Raw genomic sequence first — 17,874 nt, 5'->3', positions numbered from 1 at the left:
AGGCCTTTACTTGCTTCTCTCAATCTACATTCTACCACTACCTCCACCCCTCCCTTTCCCACCACATGTGCCCCCAAATATCTATAGCTATATGCTTCCTCCAGTCTCTCTCCCTTAATACTCACTTCCAATTTGCTGCCATCCCTCTTATACATCTCATCACCTTACTTTCACCTACATTTATCTTCAACTTCCTCCTTTCACACACCTTCCCAAACTCTGTACCTTAATTCCTTAATCCCTCCTCTGATATTGCTACAACAATTGGCTTATCTCCCATTTTTCTCCATTTTCTTTAACTATCTCCAATCCCAGGCTCATTACCCTTGTGTTTACCTCACACACCACCCCATCTATGTACACAATGAACAGCCATGGCAATATGACACATCCCAGGTGAAGTCCCACCTCTACCTCAAACCACTCACTCTTTCCATTTTTAATTCTAACACAGCCTCTATCACTCACATAAAAACTCTTTATTCTTCTTAACTTTCCTCCTATCCCATATATCTGCAATACCTCCTATAGTGCCTTCTTGATTACCCTGTCATAAGCCGTTTTCAAGTCCATAAAAGCCCAAGAAACATCCTTAACTTTTCCTAAAGCTTTCTCACATATCTGTCTTACCATAAAAATTGGATCCACATAACCCCTACCTGTCCTAAACCCACAATGTTCCTCACCAATTACTCCCTCTGTTCCTCTCCTAATCCTCTCAATCAAAACCCTCCCATTAGCCTTCCCAACTACACTCAACAAACTCATCCCTCTGAAACTACTACACTCACACTTGTCCCCTTTTCCTTTGTAAAGCAGAACTATAAAGGCATTCCTCCAGTCTTCTGCCCTCTTTTAGACAAACATTAAGCAACCTCACCAGCCAGTCCACCATCACTGTAACTCTTTTTTTAGACACTTTGCATGACGCCCATTTAACCCAGGTGCCTTGCCTGCTCTCATCAATTCAACAACTGCTTTCACCTCATTTTTTCTTATTTCTCCTCCATTTTCCTCATTTATAACTGTAATTTTCTTAATGACTTCCACTGGAACTACCTTTCTCTCCCTATCCTCCTTCACATTTAGCAACTCCTTAAAATACTCTGCTCGTTTTCCTCTTACCATCACCTCTTCTATTATCATCTCTCCATCAGCACCTTTTACATTTTCTCCTCTACTTAATTTGCCTCCCCTTCTTTAATTTCCTTCCAGAACATCTTTTTATAACTTTCAAAATTTTGTCATACTATTTCCCTATTTCACATCCACTCTCCTTTATGTTTTCTCTTCTTTTTTCTTTGTAGCTCTCATAAGTTTCTCTTGTCCTGTTTTGTAACCAACCTGTGAAAGCTCATTTCTTCTCTTCTACAACCTTTTTTGCTTTATCTCACCATTCACAACCCTTTCTTCTATTTTCTCCCATTTTTTTTTCCACACACCATCTTTGCACACCTTGTGACTCCCTCCTTGAAACATCCCCATTCCTCCTTCACTCCTAGTTCTACTCTATTCTTCACTTCCTCCCACTCTCAGCTTCTTGTATTCCTCCTTTTCTTTCTCATTTAAGCAGTTTATGCTAAGCACCTCCCTACCTTCTGTCCTTTTCCTCCTTCTCCATCTATCCTCCACTCTCAACTTGCCTTCCACCAAAAAATCTGATATTCCCCCATTCTCTCCCTTAAGAACATGTACATCCAAATCCCCTCCTATTCTTCTGGGTACCACTATGTAGTCCATCAAATCCCTATCTACCACCCTTCCATCCACCACCCTCTCCCATGTGTACTTATCTGGACTTTCTTCCTAAACAATGTGTTAGCTATTATCAACTCTCTAGACACATCTCCACCTTCAACTCTCCACTACAATTTTCTCCTGGCACTCCACACTTCCCAACCACTCTGTCTCTTGGTTCCTTCCCTACTCTAGTACTGAGATTTCCCAATACCACTACATTGACATTTCTCCCTAAGCCCTCTATACACTTGTTTAAATCTATCCAAAAAGTCTATCTTTCCTTTACACTCTTCTCACTACCAGGCCCATATGCACTTGCAAAGACCCACATCTCCCTTCCCAGTTTCACTTTCATCTACATTAACCTATAAGAAACTTCCTTCCACTCCACCACTTGCTTTCATATCTCTTCATTTACTAATATAGCCACCCCTTCTCTACCTCATCCTCTCTCCACTCCCAACACCCTCCCCACTACACACCCAAACTCACCCCTCCCTTTCAACTTAGTTTCACTCAATGCCAACGTACCCATCTTTCTTCTCATAAACATACTGCCTATCTCTTTCCTTTTACTCTCATCTGTACCACACCCACCCACACACATTAAAAGTCCCAAATCTTAGGATTCTAGTGGGAAAACTCCTCCCAGACCATCTATCCTTTTTTTTTTTTTTTTTAGGAATGTCCCCTTATGGATCTACAGAAAGTAGGATGCCTAGTCCTATCCTCTATCCTGTTTTAGTCACCTGCCACCAAGTGGGAACACTTGGTGGCAGTTTTCTTTCTCCCTTACCACAGGGTTTGGCAAAAATGAAAATTCAGAGAAGTGGTACAGGACAGTATTAAGAATGGGGAGACAGCATGACAGAGGGACAGTCACAGTATAATAAAGTAGCATCATTTCTCTATGAATAGAGATTTCCTCCATCACAGACAAAAATGACGGGTGCTCTGATCTGCAGGGGTGCCCCATATAGACCCTAAAATATCAGCTGCATGCTACTGAGCAGATTTTAACTTCATAATAACATGCAGCCAATACCCCAGTACATATACCTGTTTAATTCATTTGATACCTAATTACTGGGTGTTATTGTGCTTTCTATACTGCCTTCTACCAAGAAACTTTTTGTTTTCAGTACATTCAATTACAAAAACATATAAATCCCCTTTGTATTGGAAGGAAAACTTTTATCAATAAATGTTTGGTTCCTGAATTGGAATCTTTATAATAGTATATATTTTTTAATGGTATAAACTGCACATTCAATACAATATGTTCCCTATATATGGCACCCCATCAACCTACATTCACCCAACAAATTCAGTTGAGCCATTTACTTTAAACTTGGAAGTCCCAGAGGGTCCTCAATTGGATGTTCTAGCTAATGATTAATGAATATATTCAGCATAGAGAATCTTCAGGCCCTCAAGAATTAAAAACTACTTCAGTCAACCCTGTAAGTCCCAGTTACTGCCCAACTGATTTTGTTATAAATTAACTCAGAATATTCATTCAGCTTTGAGAAACCTCTGGTTCTCTGAGGGTTTAAGTATGTCTAAGACACTAAAGACCAATCTTCCTCCTGACAAATTCATCAAGGGAGCACATGTGAAAGTGACTGGGGAGAATCTGAAAGTCTTCTTGCTTACTAAGTGGATGCTCAATGAAACCTCTTTTCAGCCATTCTTCTAACTACATGTTCACACACAAAGTACACACACCACAAAAGACCAATATTATGTGTGTGAAAATTACATCTCATATTTGGAGAATTTCCTTAAAGACAAGAGTTTCTTTGACTTGCCTTTAAGACACCTTGGCCCCATTCAAATCACAAAAATATTTATTCAGTTATCTAAAAAGCCTTTCCTAGCTCATTTTGCATTTCCAAACTCAAAACAATATAAATATATGTCAGCAGGATCGGAAAGCATGTCCTTATACATAATAGCTTATTTTTCAATTAAGCATTTTGATGAGTTTTTAAAAAAAATCAACCTCTGTAAAAACTGGTTTGTATTCTGAAACCTTTTCTGAGATTACAATGTTCAACCACTTGAATCATATAACACAATTCCAGTGATGCTTATATGCAGCGATTAAACTATGCAATCAAAATTAATTGTATAAAATCAAATCTCTTATAGCTAACATATCGATATACAATCATAACTTATCATAAATCATAGTGCAATCATCATCATTCAATACAATTATACTGATCAAGCTACACTGAATCTTAGTTTGTCTTTGAAATTCACTCATACAGAAAATATCACAAGTCATTTTCTGTGATCATAAAGTAAAGCACAAATAAGCTAGATTAACAAGAAAGAATATACAAAATATTACATTTGTTGTCATAATAATTGTTTGGAGAAATTCATGAAAATGATACAAAGTTAGTAACAATTGACCCAAAACTCCTAAATTCAACAACCCTATTTATGGCACAATAATCCCATAAACATCATCAACACATACAATAAATATTATTGTAATCTATTTCCAAATCTTGGTCATGTGGGCTGGAGGAGAAGGTGGTGGTGGAGGAGGAGGAGGAGGAGGAGGAAGAGGAGAAGAAGGAGGAAGAGGAAAAGAGAGAGAGAGAGAGAGAGAGAGAGAGAGAGAGAGAGAGAGAGAGAGAGAAGAGGGAAGAGGGAGAGAAGAGGGAAGAGGGAGAGAAGAGGGAAGAGGGAGAGAGAGGAAGGAGGGAGAGAGAAGGGAAGGAGAGAGGGAGAGGGAGGGAGAGGGAGGGATTTTTTTTATTTAATTTGCCAATGGCCATACCACTCTGAACACCGCTTCTCGTCCGATGAGAGGGAGGGAGAGAGAGAGGGGGGGAGGGAGAGAGGGAGAGAGGGAGAGAGGGAGGGAGGGAGAGAGGGAGACAGACAGACAGAGAGAGGGGGGTAAAGGGGAGGGGCAAAGAAGAGGGAAAGAGGGAGGAAAGAGGAAGAGGAAAAGGAAGAGAAAATATCTATATGCACACCAGGGCCTTTTCCCCTTAATAGGGGGTGGCCAAGTCAAACCACACAACCACATCATGCACACACAATCATGAGGCAATCATACATGCAATCACAATTAATACTTTATGAAACATCAGCCACATCACACAATCCTAATGACCACACTATAACCAAAGTGATTACACATGTGAATCAAAATTATCACATTGAGCAAGCAGCCTAGCATTTATCATCAATCATTACCTTATTCTATTGGCAACAATCACATCTTTTTGCAAACCTTACACAAGTGTTGCACTGAATGAGGCTATGAAATGTGTGGCATGGTTCTGGAGCATGCACTAGTCTTGAGCTATTTTCTTCTCATGTGCTGTCTTGTGTATCCGCTTATGGTAGTTCTGAGCAAAAGAGGTGATGATGCTGATTACAAAGTATGCCACCATAGCCAGGATCAGTTTTTCAAATATCCAAGCCAATACATTGCCGTGGTCCTGAGGGTGTTAAGAAGTAAATCATGAATAAAGTATAGCACAACTTACTTTGACAGACATATGCAACAACTGTCAATATAAATAATAGTTTTTGCCTTAAGTTTCACTGACTGAAAACCTGCTGCCACACAGTGAATGGCAACAGTCCTTGGTACCTGCCATTGGTCTATCTAGATATTAATGTGACTGTTGTCTGTGTTGCATTAGTGTGGGACTTTTCTGTCACCAGCTTATTATAGTATTAGGAGGAAAGTACCAAGACCTTGTTTCCACATTTTTTCTTTTATATATATATATATATATATATTTATATATATATATATATATATATATATATATATATATATAAAATTGCACTTCCAAACCTTGGAAAATGTGTAGTGGTGTATGTGCCCCCAAAACAAAGTCCTGAACAGAAAGTGATCATTCCAAAATATTTGAAGATACAAAATACGAATTAACTAACATACTGAAGGACAGAGGAAATACAGTAATTATGGGTGACTTTAATTCAAAAGAAATATGTTGGGAGGAAATGACAGTGAAGGGTGGAGAGGAACTCTGGGGCAACGTCCTGCTCAACATGACCATTGAATACACAATGACTCAGTGGATAAGGGAAAATACCAGATACAGAGGTAGTGAAGAACCATCAAGGCTGGACTTAATACTTATGACAGAGCCTGAAATTGTCGATAAAATTTATTACAAAACTCCGATAGGAGAAAGTGACCATGTACTAATAGAATTTGAGTTGAAAGAGCAAATGGATCAAAGCAGAAATGATAAACATAGAATAGGAAGACTAATGTACGACAAATTTCTTTTGAGAAACTCAAAAAATTCTTTCGCAATGCAGACTGGGAAAAATTCCTAAATGAAGAAACAGGGATGGAAGAGTAATGGAATATATTTAAGGAAATTTACAATGAGGGAGTAAATAAATACGTACCACAACAAAAAATGGAAAGAACATACATTAAAAGCTGGCACAACAAAACGTGTAGTGAGGCTAAGGATAAGAGACAAAGCTTGGAAGAAATGGGAAAGTGACAAGAAAACAAGCAAATGGCAAATGTACATCAAACTTAGAAATGAGTATGTAAAAATACACAGAGATGAAAAGAGAAACTATGAAAAAAATATATAATAATAATAATAGAAAAATGCAAGGAAGAACCCAAACTATTTTACAGGTATGTAAATGGCAAACTGAAGAACAAACAAGAAATAGAAAAGTTGCGCTAAGGTACACATGAATATACAGAAGAACTGAAAATGGCTGAAATTATGAACAACCATTTCAAATCAGTATTCACATTAGAAAACTCACCTATGAGGAAATAGAGAGAGATCCCCCTCAATGAAAGAAATAATTGTAACACAAAAGGAAATCAGCAACCAAATCAAGACCCTTGAAGTCAGAAAATCACATGGTACAGATAGAATTGCAAATTGGATACTGAAAGAATGCATGGAAGAACTAAAAGACAAAATATACAATATAATTAAATTCTCACTTAAAGGAAAAGTACAACAGGACTGGAAGAAGGCAAATATTGTTCAAATCTATAAGGGAGGAAACAAGGAAGACCCATCAAATTACAGACTGGTCTCCCTGACAAGCACAGTAGCAAACAATTTGTGAAAAGGTCGTCAAAAATACATAGGTTAAATATTTGGAAGAAAAAACTATACTGAATCCAAACCAATTTGGATTCAGACAAGGAAGATCATGTACAACAAACTTGATCTGCTTCTACTCAAGATTAATAGACATAACCATTGACCATAGTCATGACCATTGAATACAAAATGACTCAGTGGATAAAGGAATTACCAGATACAGAATCAATGAGGAACCACTGAGACTGGATTTAATACTTATGTCAGAACCTGAAATTGTGGACCAAATTGATTACAAAACTCCAATAGGAAAGGGTGACCATGTACTGATAGAATTCAAACTAAAAGAGCAAACGGACTTAAGAAGAAATGAGAAACATAGAAAAGGAAGACTAACGTACAACAAAATGAATTTTGAGAAACTAAAAAATTCTTTCGAAATGCAAACTGGGATAAATTCCTAAATGAAGAAACAAAGATGGAAGAGAAATGGAATATACTAAAAGAAATTTATAATGAAGGAGTGAACAAATATATACCACAACAAAAGCAAGAAAGAGTATACATAATAAGCTGGTACAACAAAACATTTTGTGAGGCTATGGATAGAAGATACAAAGTTTAGAAAAGATGGAGAAAAAAAAAGAGTAAATGGCAAACATACATCAAACTAAGAAATGATTATATAAAAATATGCAGACATGAAAAGAGAAACTATGAAAGAGACAATAGAAAAATGCAAGGAACAACCTAAACTATTTTACATGTATGTAAATGGTAAATTAAAAAACAAACAAGAAATGGAAAAGCTGCACCAGGGAAATTATGAATCTACAAAACAAGAAATGGCTGAAATTATGAGCAATCATTTCAAATCAGTATTCACAATTGAAAGTTCACAGAACTGTGAGGGAATAGAGAGATCCCCCCCAATGAAGGAAATAACTGTAACAAAAGGAAATCAGAGACCAAATAAAAATCCTTGATGTCAGAAAATCACATGGTCCAGATGGAATTGCAAATTGGATATTGAAAGAATGCATAGAGGACAAAATACTCACTCAAAGAAGGAAAGGTACCACAGAACTGGAAAAATGCAAATTTTGTACCAATAAATAAAGGAGGAAACAAGGAAAATCCAACCAATTACAGACCGGTCTCCCTACAAGCACAGTAGCAAAAACATGTGAAAAAGTGATCAAAAGTACAGTATTTTTCGGACCATAAGGCGCGGGCAAAATCCTTAAAATCGGCCAAAATCGGGTGGTGCGCCTTATCGTGCGGTGCGCCTTATGTGTGGCTTCAGTGCAAAAAAATGCCTCGGATAGTGACGTACTATTTTGACACGTTTCGTAGCTAGTCTGCCGACGGCGACAGTGCATAGGCTTAACAAAAGTTACAACCAAGTTATAACCAAGGTACATGTATCTTGACAAGAAAATTGCGAAAACTTTGACAGTTTTCGGGTCCATGCCACCGCATTCATTCACGCTATCATGGCTATGACATGATAGCGTCCACAACACAGACAGCCATTTTGCATTGGTCTAGTATCGCTCCACTCAAGACTGTAGTCATTTGGGTATTTTTTTTAGTTTCGATCATGGGCGCAATATAGCAATATAAGATTAATTATTAATTTTGTAAATGAAATGTATCAACGTAATATGCTAATGAAAGAAGTCGGTAGCATAGGATCGGGACTCCAACGTCTCTCACGACGACAACAACGAGGACGAGCCGGATGACATCTAATTTGCAGGTAATGATTTATTAAACACAGGTTAGATTAGGTTAGACGAATTTATCACCCTTTCATTTCTTCAATGTCGGCATCTATCATAACAAACATGGCGTACCATTCGTTCGACACGACTTCGTTACTTACGAAATCCGTTTCAACAAATTTTTTGTTTTTTATTTCCGCTCACAAAATTGCATATTACGTTGATACATTATAATTTAAAAAATTAATCATTAATTTTCTATTGCTATATTGCGCCCATGGTCGAAACTAAAAATTTACCTTCATTTGTAATCTTGTGTTTTTAAGTGAATAGAGAATTCCGGGAATAAACTGCTACTGTTGGTTTTATTCCCCACAATTCCCGTAACATGTTTGTTGTTTTATAGGGGTATTGGCAGGGCAGACCGTCCATGGAGGTGGTCTGATTTCATTGACCAAAATAAAAAATATATTTATTTTTGTAATTTTGCTAAATCCCAACCGATTTTTCTCATTCAACAACGAAAATGTTCAGTTCTGAATGCACTCACATATGCATGATTATCCGATGACGAGACCAGGTTAGCTAGGTCAACCTGAAAATGGAATTCCTGATATTGAGCTGAAGTAGTTCTCATGGGATGCAGAAAGTCGCTATAAGTACAATGCAATTTGAATTATCCATCTAGCTGTCCTAGTTCTCTAGATATTGCATTTTGAAGGGAAAATCGGGCCTATTTTGTCCCAGGAAATCGGGCCGAAACGTGCGGTCTGACTAATCGCCGATCAAACGTAAACAATGACGGTTTTTACTGACAGGCACAATTTTATATAAGAATTTAGCATATGGTTGCATTATTTGACCTATTTTCTTTAGGATGTGTGATTTCCATGTAATTTAATCAAAGAATTACGATTTTATCCTCTGTAAAATTACCCACCACAGCTACGAATACCGTCAAATTACATGAAAATCACACAATTTAAAGAAAATAGTTTGAATAATTCAACTATATGCAATCTATTACACTAATAACACAACAATAACAAACTTAATAGTGTAGTTTGATCCATACCACCAGTGATCATAGCGGGCAGGACGAATCGTAGCTGTGGTCCGTAATATTACGGAGGATAAAAACATAACTTCTCTTTGATCATATTACATGAAAATCACACATTTTAAAGAAAATAGTTCAAATAATTCAACTATAAGTCTATTACACTAATAACATAATAGTAAGAAACTTAATAGAGTGAAGTTTGATTCATACCACCAGTGATCATAGATAAGATGGCGGGATGGACGTTGATGTTGTTGTTATCCGATAATCCGACCCGATAGAAAAAAACAACAACAACTAATTAGTACCACCAATTTCTCAGCTCATCTGTAACACGCTGCCTTTATTTTGGTATTAGAATAATCCGCGACACTAGTGGTTTTCGTTCATTTTGGTCAGTTGCCAATACACTGAATTTGTTTAGCCCATTTTTTACACTGAAACATAAACCAATTTTCGATTTACTGCTGAATGCAAGCCGCCATGTTTATATTTTTATGTACCGACATGTAACTGATGATGTAATTGTTTGAAATTCACTACGATCGTAGTAAATACACTCGCATAACATTTGTATGAATGAAATTTCCAGCGGTATGTAAATTTGGCCGTTTGCATGGCGTGCACATAAAATGACGCGCTATTGTGCTCGTCATCGACGGTGGCGCCTCTGGTGGTGTTTGACCTACCTAACCAGGTGCGCCTTATGTAAGGACGGGGAATAGCAAATTACGGGTGCGCCTTATGGCACGAAGCGCCTTATGGTCCGAAAAATACGGTAGATGGGTTTAACATCTGGAAGAAAAAACTATAGTGAATCCAAATCAATTTGGATTTAGACAAGAAAGATCATGTACAACAAACCTGATCTGCTTCTATCCGAGACTAATAGAAATAATACAAGGGATGGATGGCAAAACTGTGCCTTTCTAGACCTACAAAAAAGCATTTGATAAGGTACCATACAAGAAACTAATAAGAAAAATAGAATCAAAAGGTGGCATGAGAGGAAAATTATTGGAATAGTTGGAAGACCTGAGAGAAAAATTAGGGTAGTAATTAGAGATAAATACACGAATTGGGAAGAAATGATAAGTGGTGTCCCACAAGGTTCAGTACTGGTTCCAATCATGTTTGCCATATATATGACATGGATGAAGGAGTTGAGTGTTATATGAATTTCTTTGCAGATGACACAAAAATAATAAGTAAGAACAGAGGAGGACTGTGATTCATTACAATCAGACCTGGACAAAATCTGGAAATGGACTCAAAAATGGGAAGTGAACTTCAATATCAAGAAGTGTAGTATAATATAGTTTGGAAAAAGTAAAAATAGAATATCAAGAAATTATAAAATTGGTGAAGAAGTCAAAAAAGTGAACTTCGAAAGAGATGGGACAGTGGGGAGTAGTTTTTATGCCTTTGTTTTTTGGCTCTCTTGTATGGGGGAAAAAGCCTTTGGTATATGTATGTAGTTGTAGCTGAGTCACCCCCACATTCTGTGAACAGGCTTGATTGCATTTTCTGTGATTATAAACATTCTGGGTGAAAGAGACTATGTCAGCTATAACTTTATATTTCATAATGTGTATATTGTGATGCATTATTGTTCATCAGGCAGTTAATGTGTGCACGAATATTTGACTTATTTTGAAGAGGTTAATTGGAATCTAATGGAAATATTTGAGCATGTGTTCTTATGCCTACTGGTTTTCCATAAATCATACAATGGCTCACTTAAAATCATGTACCACCCATCTGAGACACAAGCTACATAAAGCTATAACTCACCTGAGCAGTATCACCAACTCCTGGCTTTCGATGGAATTTTTGCTTCTGTTTTTCTAAAAAGGTGCGGAAAGGTTGTTCTAACTTGTTGCCTATTAATGGAACAAATGCCAACAACCCAACAGCTTTAGCCAATAATGTTTCATTGAAGGCAATGATTACAAACAGCTTCTGGATGTGCATTTTGACTACTGCCTTCCCAATTAAAGTGGCACCAAAAAAGGTCCAGAAAGGAACCAAAAAATGGCCACAGGTAATGCCAGCAAGGTCAAATAAGGGATTAGGAATCTGTAAAGAAAAACAAATTAAAACTGATTAGGTATTCTGTATGTTGATACATACTTATATGAAATGGCCTTTTCCTTATTATGAGAGGGTGGCCTAGTCAAACCATACAACTACTCTTAACCTATACCACACCCATTTATTGTTCCTTCCATCTCAGCTTATTGTGGATAGTCATCCCCATTTCCCACTGTTCATTTCAGAGGCAATGCAGCAAGACGAATCACCTTCATAGTAGGTCACACCAGCAAAAGCTGGTTTACCCCATTGCTTCATTACAATGGTAGGGGTAACCCTCATCTTTTCAACTTGGACAGAACCACTATATCCAGCCTCCTGAGTTCTGCTGATAAAATGGCTAGTCAATCATCCTTGGAGAGAGGAAAAGTTCCATATTCCCACACAAAAAGCCCACTCGAGGTACATTCCCAGACCTAACTCAATGTGCTCATGCCTCATTTGTACCACACCAGCTGCCCATACAAGCAAATGAGTATAAAAATAGCCTTAGGCAATCTCCAAATTCTACTTGAGGAGAAGGTACTAAGCTATCATTGGGTAATTGTCACAGCAATAAATTATGATGAAGATAATATGGTTTAACATCACAAACTTCCCCCTATCAGGGAGGCTAGGACAGTGCCCCTTACAGAGGACTTTGTAGCACCTACCCAGAGCAATAATAACTATTCAAAATATATGTAACAATTTTCATGTATATATACTGTACTTACTGAGGCACAGAGGAGAATACCAAAGAAACCAACTCTCTCCACCAACTTTTCTATAGATAACTTGGCCCTGTCTATCCACGACATGTCTTCAGGTCTTTCCTTAAGTCTTTGCAAGGCTTCAAATTCTGCCATCTCCTCATCATCAGGATCATAGCCAGAGAGCCGAGCACCTCTTGCCATGAAGTATGGAGGCAATTCACCTAAAAAAAAAAAACATCATCTTATTTCACACACACACACACACAGTCGTCGTTCATCATAGTGACAACATGCATAAATTGGTACTCCTGAGAAATACATTTATTACAAAATGTTGCAACAGTGCTTCAATTATAGAATACCTAGAGTGCTATATATGGGAGGGGGAGTGCTCGTGGATACCTGAAATGGTTAATCATAATGTAAAAAGTGTGAAATTGAAGTAAAATGGAGGAAATTGTTGACAGGTCAGGAGATTCCCAGAGTGGCCATTCATTAGGGTCAAATGTAAATAGATAGAGAGAGTTGGCTACCAGTACAAGAGTGAAGCAGAATATAAATCTAGATTTTAGATCATCAACAGGTACCAAAAGGTTTCTATTTGACAATGGCGATGAAAGTAGTTTTTCGGGATTCAGTGGGTATGAAAGAAGACTAGTAGAATTACAGAAAAAGATATGAGAAATATGAATGATGCATGAAGCAAGAAATAAGTGATCAATGGAACACAAATAAACACTTAAACAATGAAGTGGCTGACTTAAAGAAAGTGAACTATGAAATGAAAGAAGAGATTAGTGTACTATAAAAAAAGAACTGGCCAAGCTGAAAGGTGAAAATGAAAAGTTGAAAAATGATGAAAACACACATAATGAGACCATAAAGAAAGAGGTAGATGAAAAGATTAAAGCAATTATCATGGAAGTGGGAAAAAGCATAGGAGAAAATTAATTACAACAACTTTGGAATGATTGGAAAAAAGACAAGAAGATAAGGCAACTTTCAAAGAAATAGTTTATCAACAGATGCAGGAGAAGGCCAAAAATGCAGTTATCAAGGTAATTAAACAAAAATAAAACCTGATACAGTAGACAAAAAAAAAAAAAAAGCATAGAAATTCATGGTCTAAAGGGAAAACACAACTGAAATTGGTTCCTGGGAGAAAAAGAGGACAAAGAATTGGCAAAAAATGCTCTAAAGGTAGTACAGGAAAATGAGCAAGAAATAATTAACGGAAATAGAGGAAGTGCACAGAATGGGTATGTAGAAGGTAAAAGTCAACCACTGAAGATCAAATTAAGGTCACAAATGGCAGAGAAAGAAATCTTAACAAGAACAGGAAAATTAGCAAGCAAACATTATAAAAACATATGTATAAAAAGAGGAAAGAGAAAGAATTAGGACATTAAGAAATGAAGCTAAAAAAAAGAAGAAAGAAAAAAAAAAAAAAAAAAAAAAAGAGAACGAAGACCACAAAAACACAGTTCTATTGGAGTGTTAGATACGAGACTGAAAAAATGGTATATTCAAGAATAAAAAAGTTCAGAGAGCTACATGGAGGGTGTAGAAAATTTAAATTAGCATATACTAATATACATGGATTGATCTCTGGATTAAAAAGTACTTAATTACATATCAGAAGCTAAACCAGACATAATGGGAATTGTGGAGACAAAATTAAGAGAATCAAGTAAAGAAGAAAAGGTAAAAGGTGCAGATGGAGAGATGATAATGGAAGAGAAGGCAGTAAGGGGAAGATGGGCAGAATATTTTAGGGAGTTGCTAAATGTGAAGGAGGATAGGGAGGGAAAGATAGCTGCAGTGGGAAATGTTAAGAAAATGACCGTGATGAGTGAGGAAAATGGAAGAGAAATAAGGAAGGATGAAGTGAAGGCAGTTGTTAAGATGATGAGAGCAGGTAAGGCACCTGGTCTGGATGGATGCCATGCAGAATGTTTAAAAAAAAAGGAGGTATAGTGATGGTGGACTGGCTGGTGAGGTTATTCAATGTTTGCTGGAGAGAGGGTAGAGTGCCGGAGGACTGGAGGAGTGCCTGCATAGTTCCACTTTACAAGGGAAAAGGGGACGAGTGTGAATGTAGTAGTTTCAGAGGGATTAGCTTGTTAAGTGTAGTTGGGAAGGCTTATGGGAGGATCTTGAGTGAGAGGATTAGGAGAGGAACAGAGGGAGTAATTGGTGAGGAACAGTGTGGATTTAGGACAGGTAGAGGTTGTGTGGATCAGATTTCTGTGGTAAGACAGATATGTGAGAGAGCTATAGGAAAGGGGAAAGATGTTTTTTGGGCTTTTATGGATCTGGAAAAGGCTTATGACGGGGTAGATAGGAAGGCACTGTGGGAGGTTTTGCGGATATATGGGATAGGAGGAAAACTTCTAGGAGCTGTCAAGAGTTTTTACGAGAGTAGTAAAGCATGTGTCAGGATTAGAAATGGAGAGAGTGAGTGGTTCAAGGTAAAGGTGGGACTTCATCAGGGATGCGTTATGTCGCCCTGGCTGTTCAATCTTTACATGGATGGGGTGGTGTGAGAGGTAAATGCAAGGGTGGTGGGTCAGGGATTGGAGATGGTTAAAGAAAATGGAGAAAAGTGGGAGGTGAGCCAGCTGTTGTTTGCTGACGACACTGTGCTTGTGGCAGGATCGGAGGAGGGATTGAGGAAGTTGGTGACAGAGTTTGGGAGAGTGTGTGATAGAAGAAAGCTAAAGATAAATGTGGGTAAAAGTAAGGTGATGAGATGTACAAGGGGTGAAAGTGGCAGTAGACTGGAAGTGAGCATTAAGGGAGAGCGACTGGAGGAAGTGAATAGTTTTAGATACTTGGGTACAAATGTGGCAGGAAAAGGTGGAGTGAAGGTGGAGGTAGAATGTAGATTGAGAGAAGCGAGTAAATGCCTTGGTGGATTAAAAAGTGTAATGAGGAATAGACATTTGGGAATGGATGCTAAGAGGAGACTGTATGAAGGAGTGATTGTGCCAACAGCACTGTATGGGGCAGAAACATGGAACATAAGAGAAGAAGAGAGGAGTTTGAATGTGCTTGAGATGAGCTGTCTGAGAAGTATGATGGGGGTTACTAGGCTAGATAGAGTGAGAAATGAGGAGGTGAGGAGGAGAACAGGGGTGGAAAGGGGGTTGGGAGATAGGGTTGATGAAAGAGTATTAGGATGGTTTCGACATATGGAAAGAATGAGTGAAGAAAGACTAGTAAAAGAGGTGTGGAAGGCAGATGTGGAGGGAGTGAACATGAAGGGACGTCCTAGGATGAGGTGGATGGATGGGGTGAAGGGGGCTTTGGGGAAGAGGGGAATGTCTGTTGAGGAAGGACGGGAGAGGACAGAAGACAGGGGTGAATGGAGAATGGTTGTATATGGATGATGATGTGATTGCATGAGGTGGAATGGGCGGGTGGATGGGGGGTGAGGTAGTATGTGTGAGCAAAATTTGACGCAGCCCGAAGGGATTTCTCCCCATCTTCTCATTTTATGCAATGGGGGGACGGAGAAGGGGGGTCGCCGATTTAATGAAGCGGCCTTGCTGTGGATGTGCTGTGTCTTGCAACACTGCTTCTGACCCAGGGCAGTGGACAAGGTGCAGGGATGACCCATCATTCAGGAGGTGCTAAGATAAAAGGGAGGGTGGAGGGGTGTGGAGTGTATTCAGGGATGGAATGGGTGGGAATGATTTTATGCCTTTTTCTTTTTGGCTACCCCCCTTGTAAGGGGGAAAAAGCCTTGGTATATGTAGGTATGTAAAAATGATTTATCAATTCTTAAGGGTGTTGTTCTATTTAAAAATAGAGTTATTGTTCCATCTACCGAGCTAAAGTGTTAGAGCTACTGCATTCCAGTCATAATGGAATTGTGGCAGTGAAAGCTGAAGCCAGAGAAAACATTTGGTGGCCCAGGCTTTCTGATGATATTGAAGAGCTTGCCAAGAGTTGTAATGAATGTAGTGTTAGAAATATTCAAGTTTCTTCTAGCAAATTGATGTGGAATTTTGCTAGTAAGCCTTGGAGTAGGATTCACATTGATCATTGTGGACCAATAGAAAATAAGTATTTCTTGATCTTAGTAGATTCTTATTCTAAGTTTATTGATGTTCAATATACTTCAAGCATGACAAGTGCTAATACTATGGAATTGTTAAGAAAAAGCTTTGCTAATTTTGGTGTTCCTGATGTCATTGTTTCAGATAATGCTGCTTATTTTGTTTCTGCTGATATCAGAGAGTTTTATGAAAGGAATGGAATAAAACTGATCAATCCAGCTCCCTTTCACCCAGCATCTAATGGATTAGCGGAGAGATATGTTAAAAGTTTTAAACAGGGAATGCTAAAATATCACAGTGGATCAATTAAGACAAGAGTTAGTAGGTTTCTGTATAACAATAGGAGAACCATTCATTCAGGTACAAAAGAAAGCCCTGCAGAAATGATGTTTCACAGAAAATTTAAATCTCCTCTGGACATATGTAAAACGACTAAAACAAAGGAGGAAGAGAATGTGCTAGTTAACAAGAAAAATACTCTTGTGTAGAAAGCAGATCTGAAGTTGGGCAAGCAGTTTTATTGAGGTTACAGATATCAGAAATTATGTTGTAAAAGTGTTAACTGAAAGTGGAAATTTAATTTGATTTAGACATTGTGATCAATTGAAAGCTAGGTATAATACTATTGAAAATGGAAAATCACCAGTTTCTGCATCTTCTCTGTTTAATTATCAAGTTGAAAATTCATTTACTAAACCAACTACTATCAGTAATGTTGGAAACAAGGAAACTGTAAATGACTGTATTAGCAGTGATACCATTTTGCAACCTGCAGGTGCCACTGAAGTACTTCCTAATCATAACATTGACAAATCTGTTAATGAACCTTATGTTCCTACTGAGCCTCTATTGAGAAGATCAAATAGGTCAGTGAAACCTAGTAAAAGGTTAATAGAAACCATGTAACATTTTATTTTGTGTAAACCCATCAAAAATAAGAGGGGAGGAATATGTAGTGTATTCACATTAAAGAAATGTTTAGGTTAATGACGATATGCGCCTTTTGTTTTTGTTATGCGCCTTTTGTTTTTGTTTTGTTAAATGTTGAATTTGCGCGCTTCCCGGAGTGCCATGATGTAAACAGTATGAAAATATACACAGTGCCGAGACCATATGTTTCCATTCTAGCCTTCCGTGTGACAATGAAGAGCAGGGAAACTGATTGGCACATCAAGAAAAGCCAATACATAACAATTACTATGTGGTCACTCTTTCAAAATCATGTCTTCAATGGTATCTTCAACTTTCTTCTTTCACACACTCTCCCAAACTCTGTCACCAACTTCCTCAATCCCTCATCTGATCCTGCTACATGCACAGTGTCGTCCGCAAACAACAGCTGGCTCACATCCCACTTTTCTCCATTTTCTTTAACCATCTCCAATCCCTGACCCA

The 17,874-nt window shown here is 37.9% G+C and overlaps 1 protein-coding gene across 13 annotated transcripts in view; it reads right to left on the bottom strand.

The window, feature by feature from the left end:
• Positions 1 to 17,874, bottom strand: part of Tango5 (Transport and Golgi organization 5) — a 134,784-nt gene that overhangs the window by 32,201 nt on the left and 84,709 nt on the right. For 9 of the 13 annotated variants that reach the window (XM_076209333.1, XM_076209330.1, XM_076209332.1 and 6 more), the window contains 3 exons: positions 12,437 to 12,636; positions 11,421 to 11,705; positions 5,005 to 5,210 (listed from right to left, as the gene is read on the bottom strand). In XM_076209333.1, the coding sequence (XP_076065448.1) occupies positions 5,061 to 5,210; positions 11,421 to 11,705; positions 12,437 to 12,636 (635 nt within the window). In that variant the 3' untranslated portion in view covers positions 5,005 to 5,060. Of the gene's footprint in view, positions 1 to 3,122; positions 5,211 to 11,420; positions 11,706 to 12,436; positions 12,637 to 17,874 lie in introns of those variants that run through there. The other 4 variants (XM_076209325.1, XM_076209322.1, XM_076209326.1 and 1 more) reach the window with 3 other exon arrangements.

Source organism: Oratosquilla oratoria, chromosome 26 (genome assembly GCF_046742065.1).
Source record: "Oratosquilla oratoria isolate Oo_2021 chromosome 26, ASM4674206v1, whole genome shotgun sequence".
Classification (NCBI taxonomy): domain Eukaryota; kingdom Metazoa; phylum Arthropoda; class Malacostraca; order Stomatopoda; family Squillidae; genus Oratosquilla; species Oratosquilla oratoria.
The sequence above is the reverse complement of the archived record's forward strand: the minus strand, read 5'-3'. Positions and strand labels throughout refer to the sequence as shown.